Raw genomic sequence first — 18084 nt, forward strand, 5'->3', positions numbered from 1 at the left:
TACTGGGGATGTGCCCGCAACCAAGGTACATGCCCTTGACCGGAATCGAACCCGGGACCCTTCAGCCCGCAGGCCGACGCTCTATCCACTGAGCCAAACCGGTTTCGGCCCAATACTTTTTTTAAAAAATATATTTTATTGATATTTTACAGAGAGGAAGGGAGAGGGATAGAGAGCTAGAAACATCGATGAGAGAGAAACATCGATCAGCTGCCTCCTGCACACCCCTCACTGGGGATGTGCCCACAACCAAGGTACATGCCCTTGACCGGAATAGAACCCGGGACCCTTCAGTCCACAGGCCGACGCTCTATCCACTGAGCCAAACCGGTTTCGGCCACCCCGATACTTTTTGATAGATGCAAAGATTGTAGGAAGTTGCTTAGGGCAGAGAAGGCACATTAACAGAAATTTCCAATTTAAACTTTTGAAGGTATTGCTGAATGACATTAATAGTTGTATGTGTATGTGTGTTAAAGCATGACTTATTCAATATAAACTTAAAATATACAGTTTTGTATGTTTTGCCATTTCTTCATTTTGTAGATACACCTGTGTTCTCAAAAAATCAACATGACTGAGGACTAGGCCATTAGGGTCCCTTCTTTTCTGTACACCCAGGCTAGTGCAAGAGGTTACTAATCACAGAGGGACTTAAAAGGTGGCTCTAGCCCTAATTGTCCTTCCCCTACTCCCATCTTGGTTTTGAGCCTCTTTAAACACCTCCCAGCAGATTCTGACCTAGAGCACTTTTCCTATGTGTATGTCCAGAACTAGCCATTTTCCAAGGAAGACTTGCTGTATGTACTTATGGCTAGGGGCTAGGAACCCTTCTTCTTCTTTTTTTTTTTTTGTCCTGCAGGTTGACAGTCTTATGGCTCCTCCTCCCCACACACTCTGATCCTCCACACCTCCCCTCCCACTCTCAGAAAGGATTTCATTTTAGAGTTCATACAATGGCTCCCATGTTGCCTTTAGTTGCCATTTATCTTTTTAAGTATACTTCCTAGTTTGTATCCTTGGAGGTTGTAGTATATTCTCTACATCTACATTTGTATATCTCTATATTACTCGGTAGCCAACAAAGCACTATGTTCATAGTAGATATTCAGAAAATGTTGGTAACATCATACTACTAAATGGATAGCTGAGGATATCATACCTGACTTTCTAGGAGAAAATGAAGTAACTTTTATTTTACATCAAAGCTGCTATTGGTTAACTAGGTGGATGCAAATCAATGAAAGGCCATCCTGTAATTGTTGGTAACACTTGAATTCATCTCTCTAGACTTACATGCTTTTCCCTCTGATATTTTAAATGTTTTATTTTTAATTTTTATTTTTTAATCTTTAGCCGAAGATATGTTTTATTGACTTAAGAGAGGAAGGGGGAGAGAGACACATCAATCAGTTGCCTCCTGCATGCACTGACTGGGGATCGAACTTGCCAACTTTTGGTGTACGAAATGATGCTTCAGCCAACTGAGCCACCCAGCTTGAGCTTCTCTCATATTTCTTTATCTCATCTTTATCTTCTTGCTCTGTATTCTAACACTTTTCCTTTCCTTCTTTTTCTTTCCCTTATTCAGTGACCTGACTTGCCAGTCACCCAATACTAAAAATTTCCCTTAATTTTCACTCCCAGAGGATTTAGATCCATGTCTATACTTCAGTTTCAGCCCCCAAAGCCTTTTTTCTTCTACCTAACCCTGCTTCACGTGCTACAGTGTAACAACTAGTGCACTTTGAGCTGTTATTTACCAACTTTCACCAAACTCTTGTGAATTTGCGCCACCCAGTGGCTGAAGTTGCCAACTTCATCCTCTGAAAAAAGCAGTGGGCAAAAATAAATGAGAAAGAAGTTATATGTGCCCTAAATGATGGCTATAAGTGCCCCAATTCACAACAGCCAAATATGTCCTATTTTAAGTTATTTTCTAAAACTTAAAATAGGATGGAGAAAGATATGTTCAGAGATATAGTGTCATGGTCTCCCCAAAATAAGATGATATCCAGAAGACTCTTTTCAGCATTTATTCAGGTCACTACTGCTCCTTACTGCACCAAAAATGAATAAATAGTGCAGACTACAGGGTAAAGTTCTAATTGCCCTCTAGAAGAATCAAACATTCAACAGAATAGACACTGACTTTGAAGACATAAGCTATACAACATAATAATATCATATAGCAATTTAACTTATTTATTCTACAATAAATTTCCTTAGACATGTTTATGTCTAGGACATATGCCAAGGAGTAGAATTCATTATTCAACTTTGCTAAACGCATATTGTTTTCCAATGCCCCAGCGGTAAAGAGAGTCTCTATTATTCCACACCCTAACTTGGAAATCTCAGACTAAAATTTTTGCCAATCTGATGGCTATAAAGCATGTAGTATATTGTTGTTGTTGTTATGTGCATTTTCTTTTTTTAAAAAATATATTTTATTGATATTTTACAGAGAGGAAGGGAGAGGGATAGAGAGTCAGAAACATCGATGAGAGAGAAACATCGACCAGCTGCCTCCTGCACACCTCCCACTGGAGATGTGCCCGCAACCAAGGTACATGCCCTTGACCGGGATCAAACCTGGGACCCTTCAGTCCGCAGGCCGACACTCTATCCACTGAGCCAAACCGGTCTCGGCTGTTATGTGCATTTTCGTGCTTACTAGTGAAGTTGAGCATCTTTCGATATATTTATTTGCTTCAGGTTTTCAATCACTTATAAACTCTCCCTTTTTTTTTCTACTGGGTGATTAGTGTTTGTTTTTTTTTTTAATTGAGTTGTACAATCTTGTATTCCTGACTATACAGTAGGCTCTGAATCTGTGGGTTCTACATCCACAGATTCAACCAACTGTGGATAGAAATTTTTTTTCAATGTTACATTGTTGCTGACATGTATCATGTTGTTAGTTCTGTTTTGTGGGATTTTTAGATGTACCTGTCAATAGCTTTTTAAATGTAGCCATAGAAGGCAATATGAAAATAGATTCTTGGAGGCAATGGGACTCACAGAGCTGTTCAGAGCCTGACAGTTGCTTATTTATGGGTATATTTGCATATTAAGGAATATTACATTAGAAATACATTGTAGACTGCAACATGTTTCACAAAGGATTAGTATTCAGGAATATAGTAGTCTCTTTTATCCATGTAAGATGTGTTCCAAGACCCCCCCAGTGGATGCCTGAAACCGAAGACAGTACCAAACCCTATATAAACACTATGTTTTTTCCTATACATGCATACCTATGACAAATTTTAATTTATAGATTATGTACAGTAAGAGGTTAACAATAGTAATAAAATAGAACAATTATAACAATATACTGTAATAAAAGTTATGTGAATGTGATGTCTCTCTCCTCCCCATCCCAACCTGGGATAAGCTGGACAAACGGATGATTCATGTCCCAGGAGGGACAGAGGACATGGGGCAAGCTTTCATTACGGCATGCAATTTAAAACATGAACTGTTTATTTCTGGAATTTTCCATTTAATATGTTCAGACCATGATTGATCACTGGTAACTGAAACCATGGAAAGCAAGACCACAGATAAGGAGGCACTAATGTAATATTCTGTATTTCTCAGGAGCCATTTGATTTTCCTTAAAAAATGTTACATATCTCTGCTGGGATCCGTTACCTTCTAAGATTGTATAAAGTGTGGTTAGAGGTTGGGGGTAGAAGTTTGAATCTCTACTATGCTACCTGCTTACCCTCTATGGCCATCAGTTTCTACATCAGTAAAATGGGAGTAACAATACCTTCCTTAAAAGGTTTTTAAGGTCTAAAATAAGAAAATATATACACAGAGGTTTGAGCAGTGGCTATTTTCAGTACCAAGTAGGGAGGAGAACCCTGCAGTGCCATTTTGAAGAGTACAAACCCGGAGAAAGAATATCTGCCAACAAAGGCTCCTTGTGATTAATTGGGCCCAAATTCATAACCAGAATCTAACAGCCACTGATTACAGAAGGCTCTCACACATGCTGCATGACAGGGGAAAGCCATAGACTGAGCTGCCAAGCTTCCTGCACTGTGCTCCTGTCCTCACTTCATAAAGAAACTCCTGGCATTGTATTTGGACCAATGGGACTAAGACCTTCCCGTCCAATGGAGCTGTGCAGCCACATCCTCAACCAATCAGAGCAGCTCCACAACAACCAACCAGACTGTGTGAGCTGGCCAAACAGAACAGTGCAATTTGGAACAAAACTGTGTGATTTTGGAGTCCTCATTTGCATAGAAATGGACCAATCAGGGACAGAGACAAAAACTTCTTTCTATATAAGCCAGCCTCCCCTCTGTTAGGATGGAGTGCACTTTATGCTGCATTTCCCCAGCTTGCCACTGTAAAGCTTGAACTGCAACATTAGAGCTATAACACTTGGCAACACTAGACCTGTAATATAGGCTACTTTGCTACTTCATCTGAGCAGCTTAGCTTGAGCTGCTTCACTTGAGCTGATTCACTGGAAACCCTTCACTCAAAGTTCCTCCCTTCACCACATCCCAGACTGGGAACTCCTGTTAGCACTGAATAGGTAGCAGTGAACTTTGCTTAACAACAGTTTATCTGGTGAACAGGTGATTAAATAGAAAAGGGTTTCAGAGAAAACTGTTGTCCTTGCCATGATTATAGATTCTAGAGAAGTAAAAAGTGAGCAAACACCAAAAAATGTGTTTGGCTGTGTAAAAATAACTAATTACAGTAATTTATGTAAATAGCTTAGCATTTAAGGTCTAATTATCATGCAGCACAACAATTACACATATCATTAAATATGCATCAGATTAACCTTGTTAGTTTTGATTACAATAGTAAAGAACTTGCTCGGTACCATGAGGAACAGTCTTATAGTTAATTGATCATAATACATAAGTCTGTTCACTATTTACATTAATTAAATGGGACAGAGCTTCTGAGTTTGTTCTGCATTCAAGGTAAGTCAGGATTAATTGTCCTAGATTACAACTATGCATTTGCCCCATGACCTGTCAGATAATGTACACTCCATTACTTTTTTGTTTTGTTTTATAGATTTTTACTGTTTACTAGAGGCCCGATGTACAAAATTTGTTCAAGGGGCTCGGCCCCGCCGCAGCAGCGGCTGCCTCGGCCCCCCACCACTGCAGCTTTGTCCAGAAGGTCATCTGGAAGGATGTCTGGAGGGACATCTGGTCTAATTAGCATATTATGCTTTTATTATTATAGACAGGAAGGGAGAGGGGAAGAGAGAAACATCAATGTGAGAGTGTAACATCAATCGGCTGCCTCTGACACACCCCCAGCCCACAACCTGGGCATATGCCTCAACCAGGAATTGAACCAGCAACCCTTCAGTGCACAGGAGGGTGCCCAACCAAGTAAGCCATACTGGCCAGGGCCCACTCTAATACTTTTGTAGTGAAAAAGGTACTAAAGAAGCAGGGAGCAAAAGAAATTCTGTTTCATTGCTTGGTGTTCTGTTCTGGATATGTTTATTGATTTTAGAGAGAGGAAAGGGGAGAGAGAAACATTGATGGTGCCTCCTGTACATGCCCCAACTGGTGAACAAACCCACAACCCACAATCTAGAACAACTCCTAAACAAGCCCCAGGGTTATTTCATGGAGCATTTACAGAATTAAAATTACCATTATAATTTACTAGAGGACCGGTGCACGAAAATTTGTGCACTCAGGCGGGGCGGGGGGGTATCACTCAGCCCAGCTTGTGCCCTCTTGCAGTCCGGGACCACTCAGGGGATGTCCACCTGCCGGCTTAGGCCTGCTCCCTTGGACCCGCTCCCTTGGGGGATGTCCACCTTCCGGCTTAGGTCTTGGAGCGGGCCCAAGCTGCAGTCATACATCCTTAGCACTGCCGAGGAGGCAGGAGAGGCTCCCGCCACCACTGCTGTGCTTGCAGCCGTCAGCCCAGCTTGATGGACCACCAGGGGGCAGCTCCTGCATTGAGCGTCTTCCCCCTGGTGGTCAGTGCACGTCATAGTGACCTGTTCCCGGTCTTTTGGCCTTTAGGGTCAATTTGCATATTACCCTTTTATTATATAGGATCTGTCTACCACCATAAATTAGGTACTATATACACATCATCATAAAACTCTTATAAGTATTCTATTTTTAATTTTACATATGAGAAAAGAGGCACAGATAATAACTTGCTTAAATTCTTAAAGGTAGTAAAAGCTGGTGACAGGATTCAAGTTAAGGAAAGTTTTAAAGTCATGCTTTTTAAATTATATTACACTGTGTCAGGTTCCTTACAAATCATAATTCAAACATTAAGCACTTGTTGGTTGCAAAGAATATAAACTGCCTGTCATCGAATGATGCAAAATATTTTCGGAGCCTGTTTGACAGTCAAAAGGTGGAAGCCCTGTATAGTAGGCTGAAAAGTATGTAGCTAGGCTGCTGTGTAGGCATTTTAAGGTTTTCCAATAAACAGAAGTTACACAGCAACAATACATTCCCAGTTTTCCTAACTTTGTGGATTCTACTCAAAGCCTGGTGAATCATGACACTGATATCCTGCACTTTTTGTAGATCAAAAGCAGTCAGTGAGCCCTACCCGGTTTGGCTCAGTGGATAGAGTGCTGGCCTGCTGACTGAAGGTTCCCTGGTTCAATTCCAGTCAGGGGCACATGCCTGGGTTGCAGGCTGGGTCCCCAGCGGAGGGCGTGCAGGAAACAGCTGATTGGTCATTCTCTCTCATCATTGATGTTTCTATGTCTCTTTCTCCCTCTCCGTTCCTCTATGAAATCAATAAAAATATATTTAAAAAAATTTTTTTAAATGATATATTAAAAAAAAAAAAAGCAGCCAGTGAGATAGGAAGAGGCAGAAGAAATGGGGTAGCAAAGGTTTAAATTCATGAAAACTCTGTGTAATGGCCATAACATTATGTAAATCTTGATTCCTGCTAACTTCCATTTTAACTAGTCAGAGGAAGTTTATTAGTTACACTGTACAGATCTGCTTTTTCTATTCTAGCCCCAGAAAGCCGAACCCAATCCCGAAGGGCGGGGCCTAGCCCGGTAGAGCCAAGCCTAGCCCTAAGCAATACCTATTCTCCCAGGAGGCCCAAGGAACCCAGCCTCAGTGTGTCAGGGCGATTTCCACAGGCATCTCTGGACAGCTGTGGTTTTAATTCTAGTTGTACTACCTGGTAACATGGCTTGGTGTTCTGTTCTGGAAACCTACCTATTTCTAGTTGACAATTACTGATTTAAATAATGACAAAATTCTAATGCTGAGCACTAGCCAATCTAATCTAGAACAACTTTTTTTTTTTAATCTTCACTGGAGGATATGTTTATCGTGTAAGTGATTTTACCTCTTTGGGACTCATTTTTCCTTATCTGTAAAGTAGGTTGCAGCAGGGCTCTTATGCAGAAAATATTTTCCCCTCTTGTTCACCTTCGAGATCTTTAGGACCCTCCTACTTATGCAGAAGCATCCCCAGACAAGTCTCACTGTGTGGAGAAATGGCTATAGGTAAACCTTACATTTCTTTAGGTAAATTAGCAGAGGTGCCTCAACCCTTCCTCTGCAGACTGGTCATAATTTGGGTGGATCAAATTAAATAAGCACTTTAGGAACCTCCTGGAAGGAAAAGGATTCTCTAATTCCTTTGACTAGGGTTGCCACAAAGAGACAAAGATAGAGAGGCATAGAGTGATGGGGGATGTGGGCAGGAAGGATGGCAATGCTCCTGACGCAAGAGGCAGTAGCAGAGGCTAAGGAGGAACCAGTCCTGAACTAGGTCTTGAGAACTTACATCCTTGAGGCTCAGGCCTTTTGTGGGGTGAAGGCCTCTCTACTGAGTGCATCACAGAAAGACTCCGTGACTTGAAGAGCCTTTGTAATTGGCAAAGGGCTCGGCCGAGGACTGGAATCTCTGGCTAATTTACATTGATTGGGTATATCTCAGAGTTTAAAGGGGAGGAAGTTGAAACCTAGAAGGCATAGCTAGACTTGTAGACTTTCTGTTTTTATCAATTTGTATACAAAACTATAAAGAGCCACCTCAGCTCTGGCAGGTGTTTCTCTTTGGTTAGAGCATCAGCTCGTACACCGAAGGGTGGAGGGGTCGATTCCTGATCAAGGGCACCCTGATAGGGATGCGTGAGACAAATGATGGATGTGTCTCTCTCTTTCTTTCTCTCCCCCACCTCCCTCCCTTCCACTCTCTCTAAAAATCAGTGAGGATTAGCAACACAACAAATAAAACACAAAAAGCCACCTCAGTTTATAGGAAGAACATTAGATGAAATAAAGTTTATAAAGTCTTTCAGCACTCTGGCCATAGTAAGTATTAAAAACGGTAGAGAATCATTTCCATAGGGAGGGAGGGAAGCTCGGAAACTACACTTTTGATTCAAATCACTGAAACTTAGTAGTTGAAGAGTTGTTGGGATATTCTGGACTTAGTCAATGGCAGTCACATCACAGAGCCTGACAGTACGATACAATTTTCCTAGTTGGGTTTCAAAGTCAATTTCCTAAATTAGTTATGAGTAAAAGGGCTTGGAGAATGTGCTAAGTCCTAAAGTTCAGTTTTCCACAATATTAGCCCAACATGAACTAATCTTGAATGTTATTAAATTTCAACTTAAAAAGGATAAAAGGTGTTTTTTTGTGTTGTTTTTTTTTTCAGATTCCTTTATACACGTTTAGTGAGGGGAACAAGACAGTTCTCTCTGCTATGCCAGGTAAATATAAGCTGCACTGGAAGCATGTAAAGGGTCTACTTAACTCAGACTTGGGGCCAGGAGAGGAGTTGCTGGGGAAGTGATGTTTAAGTTGAAGTGCAGGTACCTTGGTAAAGGAAGCCTGGAAGGAACAGAGTGCATAAGAGAAAGCTGAGGTGCTTCCGTCGGCTGGAGAATGAAATGTGAGATGGGGCAGTGATGACACAGAAATAGGAAGACACTAAGCCCTGAAGGGCCTTCTCAAACAGTGACCATATAATTTATTGTACAAACTGAGACACTTCTGAGAGTGAAATGAGACAATGTCACTAATTATACGGGGACAATAGTAGGAGTAAACCAGGACTGTCCTGAGCAAATTGGAACTTACAGTCACCCTACTTGTAAGCCATGTTCAGGTGCTTGAACCTCCAGTGAAAGCAAAGATTGGATATCTTCTCTGTTTACCTTATACAGTTTTGTCTGAGTGACTTCATCCATACCTTTGCCTTTACTCGCTCATTTCACAAATATTCATCCAGGATGCACTTCTGGGCACTGAGGTTACAAAGAAGAAAAGACACAGTGTCTGTCCTCAAGCTCTGTCTAAAGAAGACACATATCCAAAGAAACAATTCTAACACAATTACACAATTTTAGCCTTGGCCTCTCCTCTGAGCTCTAAACTCATATATGTCATTTTCACTCAGATTATTACAAAACACAGATTTGAAAAAGAACTTTTATTTTCCTCCAAATCTGTTCCTTATCAGTGCTATCCTTCTCACTGCGCATTTCCATTTCTCCATATCTTTCTTAAGCACAATGTCTAAACAGGGGCTTAGAATTCTAATAAGGGCCTAACATCCATCGAAGAGGAAGGGTAATTTTCAGGTGTTTAAATGCAATGTTTTTAATGAATAGATCCCAGTATTATGTGGGACTATTTTTCCACAACTGTACATTAATAATTCATATTCAGGTTGACAACCATGATGTCCAGTTCTGGATATATGCCCTAGCCAGTCAGTTTAGGTGAAAAAGACATGAAGGTAAGTCCTAAGTGTTTGACCCTATCTCCTCTTTGTGGAGAATGTGAGAGTGGTTGTAAAGGTGTAGGTGAAACACCAATGTTAATAAACTATCTGTTGAACAATTGCTGTGTAAAAGGGCAGTTCATGCTTTAAAGGGCATTTTTAATGTTTCTACCATCTATTCTCCACACAGCTTCCAGAGAAATCCTTTTAAAGCAAATCTGATTACTCCTGGGCTCTCAACCCTTCCATTGTATTCTATCATGTCCCAATAAAATCCAAAGTCCAACCAAATCCAAAGTCAGATGATACATAATCGGGCTTCTGCCTATGTTCCTCACCTTATTTCTCTAATTTGGTGTGCTCCAGCCATATGGTCTCCTTGCTTCTTCTCCAACATGCCAACCAAGCCCCTATCTTAGGGCCACTGCCAATTGCCATTTTTCTTCTCCTAGAATAGATTCCCTCTAAAAATCCACATAGCTGCTTCCCTCATTTAATGATTAGATTTCTACCTATGTGCTCTTCCCTTAAGAGGCCTTCTTTGTCTATCCTATCTAAAAGAGCATTCCCCACATCCTTCCTAGTCCTTTATCCTGACTTTCCCCCCCATAAAACTTGACACATCACTGGGCATTATCTTTATTTAGCAATATATTCTGTTACTAGAAGCCTGGTGCATGAATTCGTGCACCAGTGGGGTCCCTTGGCCTGGCCTGAGGGATTGGGTCAAAACCAGCTCTCTGACATCTCCCAAGGGGTCCCAGATTGTGAGAGGGCGCAGGCCAGGCCGAGGGACCCCACCAGTGCATGATAGGGGCTGGGGAGGGATATGGGAAGCTGGCCAGCTGGGGAGGGACCCCGGGAGAACTCCAGGGTGTGTCTGGCTCATCTCGCTCAGTCCTGATCAGCCAGACCCCAGCAGCAAGCTAACCTATGGGTCAGAGCATCTGCCCCCTGGTGGTCGGTGCACATCATAGCAAGTGGTTGAGCAGCCTTAACATATAATTAGCATATTACACTTTGATTGGTTGAACAGCTGACCAGATACTTAGCATATTAGGCTTTTATTATATAGGATTGCTTATTGTCATCCTCCCCCACTATTATAAGACGCTGACTTTATTTTGTTCACTGCTGAATTCCTAGCACCCAGAACAATGTCTGCTCATTAAATATTTGTTGAATGAATAAATAGGTTTCAGGATACAACTAATGTAAAACGACTCTATATTTATTGATGCACAGGAAAATGTCTGCAAAGCATATAGCAAAATGTTAACTGTTTAACGTTCGAGAGCTGCTTTTTACATTCTTTTTGCTCATGTGAATTTTCTGATTTTTTTTTACAATGAACTTGTCTCTTACATACTAAAAAATGAATAAAAAAGCCTCATAGGCCATGTAAATGAATTCTAAAAGAGGTTAGGCAAAGTTATGAAAGACAAACTTCTAAATAGATGTACCAGCCTAATGGTTAAGATAGACCACAGTTTGAATCTCCGTGGCCAACACTTTGTAGCAGTGCGATCCCAAATTATTTATAAACCAGAGTCTAAATGTCTTCACCTTGAAAATGGGGAAATAGTGCCTCTCACAACGTTGTTTTGGAAGATTAAATGAGACCATGCATGTAACCTCCTTTGTACAATGCCTGGCATGCAATACATACTCGACATAGGGTAGCTATTATAAGAATTAGTAGTAATAAGAGTTAGGACATACCTAGCCCTCAAGATTGACATCAGAGTGGACCACCACATCCTCTCATCATTGCGCCTCAATCTGGGCCTCTGAAGCCCAAAGAGGGGCTGGTTCTCTCCAAAGGAGGTAATGTCGACTGTCCAGAAGCATCGGAATAAAACGTACCCTGCACACCCTTAAACCATTCAGTCTGGAAAATCCATGAGCAGCACTCCAACACCCGGATTCCAGAGGCGGACACTGAGTCCCGTAGCCTCAATTTCCTTTGCTGCAACAGGGGTGAGAATGTTAAAAACACAAAAGCAGGGCAGTACCGGCCCGTCCCGCCTCACGGAGGGCACTCCGGAGGGGATCAGTCGTCACTTCGCCCCGGCGAGCCTCTGGTGACCCGCAACGCACCTCCGGGGAAAAGCGATTACTGGTCGGACTCAGTCAGGCAAGCGGCTCACCCGCGTCCTCCCAGGCCTCTGCCAGAGGGCAGCAGCGGGCTCGCGGAGAGGCCCGGGCGCCGGCCGAGAGGGTGGCAACGGCGAGCAGTACGCGAAGGCCCCGGAGGGAAAGGGGCGGAGACGGCGGGCGCGCGGCGCGCGGCGGGCGCGAGGGGGAGGGGCAAGCTCGCGCTTGCGCCGCTCGGGAGCGAGCGCGCAGCCCAGGGCGCGCATGTGGCTGGCTGCTCCTCGGCGTGGAGGAGGGGTACACGGCGAGGTGAGGCACGGGGCGCTGCGGGACGGCGGCGGCGGGCTCGAGCCCCTCTAGCCGGACGAAAAGGAGGTGAGGACTAAGAGGTGCGGTGGGGGGTCGGGGTCAGGGTGCGGGCCCCGGTGACCGGGAAGACGCGGCACGAGGACGGGCGGGAGGCGGCCGGCCACGTCGCGTTGTCGGGGAGGACGGGGCGGGGCATGACCCACCAGGCCCCGCCCCTCGGCGAGCCTGGGGTGTCTGCGAGCTGTCTCAGACTCTGCATTCCTGCCTCTGCAGTGCAGCGCGCAACCAGGCTAACGACCGCCTCTGTGAGTCACGTCCCTACCCACGTTTCCCATTGGGTTTTCAAATAGGCCTTACACATACAGTAGGCACTTAAGCTTCCTTATTTACAGCTCAGGCTGACTGAGGCTCCGGTAAAATGACTTGCCCAAGGTCCTACAGCTAATAAGGAACTAAGGGAGAATTTGAAATTTGTCTGCAAAACTCCACAGCCCGCACCTGTCCTCTGCACCACACTGAATGCTGTTGTTCGCTTGCCTTCCGTCCTCCCCGTTACGTGTTTGAATTTGGTAAATGTTGACTTGGAGCTAGCACTCATACTTTCATGGATGTTACTGTCAGAAATGTCTCGTGAGAAGAAGAAAGAAGATACCGTTTATTGAAATACTAGAGGCCCCATGCACGAAATTCGTGCAAGAGTAGGCCTTTCTTCCCCCGGCTGCTGGCACTGGCTTCCCTCACAGCCTCAGCTTTGTCTGGAAGGATGTCCTGTCTAATTAGCATATTACGCTTTTATTATTATAGATTGTTGTTTATGACATCAAGTGTTTATCAGACTGTTTATACATCCTTAACTTGACCCTCTCTCTCTCAGCCTCTGTTGAAATGGCGCCGCTGTTTGCTACCTGTAAGACATTGTACAAGTGACAGTCTTTCAGGGCTTCCTTTCCTTTAAACAGCATCGTGCCTCAGAAGGTTCAAAGAAATAATCCACATACAGTGGTACCACAATATCTGGCATATGAGACAAGTTCAATAAATGTTGGTCATTATTGTGTTATCAAGTGCATAATACTCCTTGCCAAATTCATTTTTCTTGAAAGACTAACTTTTTCCTGAGACTAAAGCAGAGGGAGGGAGAATTACTCTACCCTGGCCCACTGCAAAAAAAGACATTTATTTGTCTATTACATTTGTTTTTACTGGGTTCTTTCTGTGTGCTTGGTACTTTTAAAGCATACAAATTTGTATGGGATGTAGTCCCTGCTTTTATTTAATCTAAAAATTTGGGGAAATATGCATGCAGAAATAATCCTCACAAATTAGAATGTGAAAAACACCAGAAAAGAGATAGGTAAAAACTATCCTATCTAATAAAAGAGTAATATGCAAATTAACCATCTCTCTGCTACATCCACCAGCCACACCCACCAGCCACGCCCACCAGCCAATCAGGAGGGAATATGCAAATAAACCCAACCAAGATGGCTGCAGTCACAGAGAGCAGGAGGGAGGCTTGGGTTTCCCTGGCAATGGAGGAAGCCAAGCTTTCCGCCTGCCCTTGCCAGCCCAGGCCTCCACTCAGTGCTACAAAGTTTCAATTATAGAAGATAAATAAATCCCAACAGAAATGGCAGCAGCCACGGAGCTGGAGAGAGCAGGAGGCTAGGGTTGCCCGCGGCGATGGAGGAAGCCAAGCTTCTGCAACCCTGGCCTGCTTTGGCCTCCACTTAAGGCTACAAAGTTTTAATTATAGAAGATACGTAAATCCCAACAGAAATGGCTGCCACCACGGAGCAAGCAGAAGCCTTGGCTCCACTCTAGGCTACAAAGTTTCAATTGTAGAAGATAAATAAATCCCAGATCCCAGGGCCTCTGCTTGGGTCACCGGGGGGCGTGGCTGCCCTGCAAACCACCACAGGCCCCTTGCCCAGGCCGCCCCACGCCCCAAGGGAACCCCCACCCTGATCCAGAACACCCTTCAGGGCAAACCAGCTGGCCCCCACCCATGCACCAGGCCTCTATCCTATCTAATAAAAGAGTAATATGCAGATTGACCATCACTCCAACACACAAGATGGCTGTCCCCATGTGGTCAAAGATGACTGCCCCCATGTGGACACAAGATGGCCGCCACAAGATGGCCAGCAGGGGAGGGCAGTTGGGAGGGACCAGGCCTGAGGGCAGTTGTGGGCGATCAGGCCAGCAGGGGAGGGCAGTTGGGAGGGATCAGGCCTGCAAGGGAGGGCAGTTGGGGGCGATCAAGCCTGCTGGGGAGGGCAGTTAGGGGTGACCCGGCCGGCAGAGGAGGGAAGTTGGGGGTGACCGGGTCTGCAGGGAAGGGCAGTTGGGGGGGACCCAGGCCTGCCAGGGAGAGCAGTTGGGGGGTACCAGTTTTTCAGGGGAGGGCAGTTAGGGGTGACCAGGCCTGCAGGGGAAGGCAGTTAGGGGCAAACAGGCTGGCAGGGGAGCAGTTAGGCATCAATCAGGCTGTCAGGGGAGTGGCTAGGGGGTGATCAGGCTGGCAGGCATAAGCGGTTAGGGGCAATCAGGAAGGCAGGCAGGTGAGCAGTTGGGAGCCAGCAGTCCTGGATTGTGAGAGGGATGTCCGACTGCCCGTTTAGGCCCGATCCCAGTGGAGTCCCAGATTGGAGAGGGTGCAGGCTGGGCTGAGGGACACCCCCCTTCCCACCCCCCCATTCACGAATTTCATGCACCGGGCCTCTAGTGAGAGTATAAAAGAAGGAGGGATGTGGGTTGGGTTTTTTTTGTTACTTTTATTCCACAGTGACTGTTTAAAAAAAAATATTATTTTACTGATTTTAGAGAGAGAGGAAGGGTGGGAGGGAGAGAGAGAGAAACATTGTTGAGTGAGATGAGCAAGAAACATCATTAGGCTGCCTCTGCACCCCCCATTCTGGGGATGGAGCCTGAAACCTGGGCATGTGCCCTGACTGGGAATTGAACTGGTGACCTCTTGGTGCATGGGTCAACGCTCAACCAGTGAGCTACACTGTCTGGGCTATTTTCTTGCCTTAGTGTGGAAAATGATTTCATTTTGCCTTTAGGAAGAAACTGTACATTGGACATACCTATTGAATATTTATTCAAAGAGTAAATTACTGAACAAATGTTCGTTCTAATAGATAGGATTCCTTGGTTTCTAGCAACAGAATTCATTCAAATTAAAGTATTGGAAAGATAGAGAAATAAGAAAAAAACCCAAAAAACTAAAATAGTCGGGCCACCTTTGGAGATGGGGATCTCAGCAGCCAGAGCTCATGGACCAAATATTTGACTAATGAATGTTTGAGCTCCATCTGCCTTCTGTCCTTGTATGTCTTAAATTCAGATTTCTCTAAGAGGAGATCTGGTTGCTTTAGCTATTGTGAGGGTAGAGAATGACGCATTTCAATTGGCAACCCCACTGAACCATATGAAATGTCTGAGAGTCAGTTTCCCAAAGGAAGGGGGCTAAGGAGAGGAGTGATGTGGGCAGAGAAAACCAATAGTTGTCTATTAGGACTGTGTAGCTTTTGTAGAGGGCTTACTATGGGCTGGCCACCATGGTACATAATTTATATGGATTTTGATAGTTAATCCTTACAACACCTCTAGGAGGTAGACACTATTATAATCATACCCATTTTATCGAGGGGGAAACAGGCTTATAGAGATAAAATATTTGCTTAATGTTACAGAACTCGGATGTAGTAGAGTTGAGTACATTGCATTATTTTCTCTTTATCTTGTCCCTTTGAATTATTTCCTGATCCATGTGCAATTTGTTTGCTCATAGGGGGTCATCAAGCTTTGGTGAGTGTTGGCCAGTTCTGAAATCTCCTTGAAGGGACACTGCATTGAGGAAGATCAAAGCAGCAGTCTTTGCCAATTAAGGAATGGACCGTTTGGGTTCCTTTAGCAGTAAGTACTGTGTGAACAAGTCTCAGGTGAATATTAATAGCAAACTGAAGTAGAAGTTGATCAAAGAGGAAAAATAAGCACTTTGAAGTTAAACAAAGCCCTGTGAATCTGATCCTAAAGGAATAAGAGTATCAACTCAAAGTAAAATCAATATTTATTGATTGCCCGCTGAACATATGACACAAACATATCACCCTAGATCTTATAAGAAAACTAAGATCAAATGGACCAAACATAGTATGATTAACCTGCAGATGGATTTATTTTACCTTTTTTTATTTATTTTTTTTATTTTTTACTGGTTTCAAAGAGGAAGGAAGAGGGAAAGAGAGATAGAAACATCAATGATGAAAGAGAATCATTGATTGGCTGCTTCCTGCATGCCTCCTACTGGGGACTGAACTTACAACCTGGGCATGTGCCCTGACCAGGAATCCAACCATGATCTCATGGTTTATAGGTTGATGCTCAACTACTGAGCCACACGGACTGGGCTGGATGGATTTCTTTAAAAAGCAGACGGGTTCCCCGTAACACATTTGTGATGCCTTGATAAGAAATAATGTCTGGTAGAAAAAAGGAAATAATACCCTTTTCCCATCAACCTGGCATGTGCCCTTGACTGGGAATCAAACTTGTAAGTTTTCAAGTGCATGGGACAATGCCCAAGCAACAGAGCCACACTGGCCAGGGCCCTTCTCAATTTTTAAAAGTTCTTTGTAATATTAGGGATTTTAGCCCTTTATGATATATTTGCAGATATTTTCAACTTATTAGCTTTTTTACTTTGCTTCTGGTGTTTTTTGCCAAGAAAGAGTTTTTTGTTTGTTGGCTTTGTTTTTGCACTCCAATTTATTAACCTTTTATTCCCTTGGATTTTGAATGATGATAAAGCCTTTCCCTACTCCTAAGTCAGAAAAGTTTTCTACTCCTAGTTTATAAAAAAGTGTACCTTTGTGAAGGACACTTTGACTATATATATCAAAAATGCTCTGTATACCAGTTTTAGTTCTAGGAAAATACATATCCTAAGGAACAAAATGTGAAAAGCTGTATATACAAGAACATTCATCTCAGCATTCTTTATAATAGTAAATAATTGGAAACTATTATTATAAATGTCCACCAATAGGGAACTGTGTAAATTAGTTGTTCTCAACCTCATGAGACCCAGTGATTTTTTTTTTTTTAAATAATATTTTTAAAACCCCTTTTACTGTTTGGAAATTAAATACATAGATAACATAACGTATCTACAACCATGATTTCAAAGAAATAAAAACAATAATGCCCTAACTATAACACAAAGGCTAAATAAAAGAGAAGTAATTTATAAAGAAATAATGGAATTTATAATAAAATAATATGCATCTCAATATGTTTAGACATGATTATAGTAGAAGACAAAATGACTTAAGTAGTCAGATACTAGCATGCATATATTGAATCACGGCATCTTACAACTACACATGCACCATGAATGATTCATGTGTGATGTGTTGGTGACTCAAATACCACAAGCTTGAATAACTCTTGGTAAAGTTCTGAACAAAACAAGATAAAATCTCTGGTAGTACATGCAGTTGCTTTTCTGGAAAATTCAATATAAAAACTATCAAAAACATTTTGTTTTATGTAATATGGAACTGGGTTCTTGGTCATGTAATTTTGAATAGGTTTTTTTACTTACTTGAATATCTGGTGGGACATTTGAAAGTTGTGCAGATACAGGCCAATTCTTTGTTGTGGAGGAATGTCTTAGGCATCTCTGGTGCCTGCCGGCTAAGTGCCAGTAGTGTTCCCTAGTCCTTGTGACAACAAAAAAGCATCTCAGATTTCCAAAATGCTTTCCTAGAGGATAGTTGAGAACCATTAGGTTAGATAATTGATATGATGGAGTATTATTCATCCATTAAAAAGAATGAGGAAGCCCTGGCCAGTGTTGGGTGAGCATTTTTCCCCTGAAAAAAATGTTATGGGTATTATGAAACTTCCAGTTAAAACCTGTGT

The 18084-nt window shown here is 43.0% G+C and overlaps 2 protein-coding genes across 9 annotated transcripts in view; one reads left to right on the forward strand and one right to left on the reverse strand.

The window, feature by feature from the left end:
* Positions 1-11979, reverse strand: part of ACACA (acetyl-CoA carboxylase alpha) — a 249999-nt gene extending 238020 nt beyond the window's left edge. For 2 of the 5 annotated variants that reach the window (XM_080677837.1, XM_080677835.1), the window contains exon 1: positions 11467-11979. In XM_080677837.1, the coding sequence (XP_080533963.1) occupies positions 11467-11504 (38 nt within the window). In that variant the 5' untranslated portion in view covers positions 11505-11979. Of the gene's footprint in view, positions 1-6585; positions 6630-9175; positions 9266-11466 lie in introns of those variants that run through there. The other 3 variants (XM_080677836.1, XM_080677839.1, XM_080677838.1) reach the window with 3 other exon arrangements.
* Positions 11980-12068: 89 nt separating this feature from the next.
* TADA2A (transcriptional adaptor 2A) overlaps positions 12069-18084 on the forward strand; it is a 47774-nt gene continuing 41758 nt past the window's right edge. For 3 of the 4 annotated variants that reach the window (XM_080677844.1, XM_080677843.1, XM_080677846.1), the window contains exons 1-2: positions 12069-12216; positions 15950-16074. In XM_080677844.1, the coding sequence (XP_080533970.1) occupies positions 16050-16074 (25 nt within the window). In that variant the 5' untranslated portion in view covers positions 12069-12216; positions 15950-16049. The remainder of the gene's footprint in view (positions 12217-15949; positions 16075-18084) is intronic. The other variant, XM_080677845.1, reaches the window with a different exon arrangement.

Source organism: Plecotus auritus (assembly GCF_963455305.1).
Source record: "Plecotus auritus genome assembly, chromosome: 7".
NCBI classification, from domain to species: domain Eukaryota; kingdom Metazoa; phylum Chordata; class Mammalia; order Chiroptera; family Vespertilionidae; genus Plecotus; species Plecotus auritus.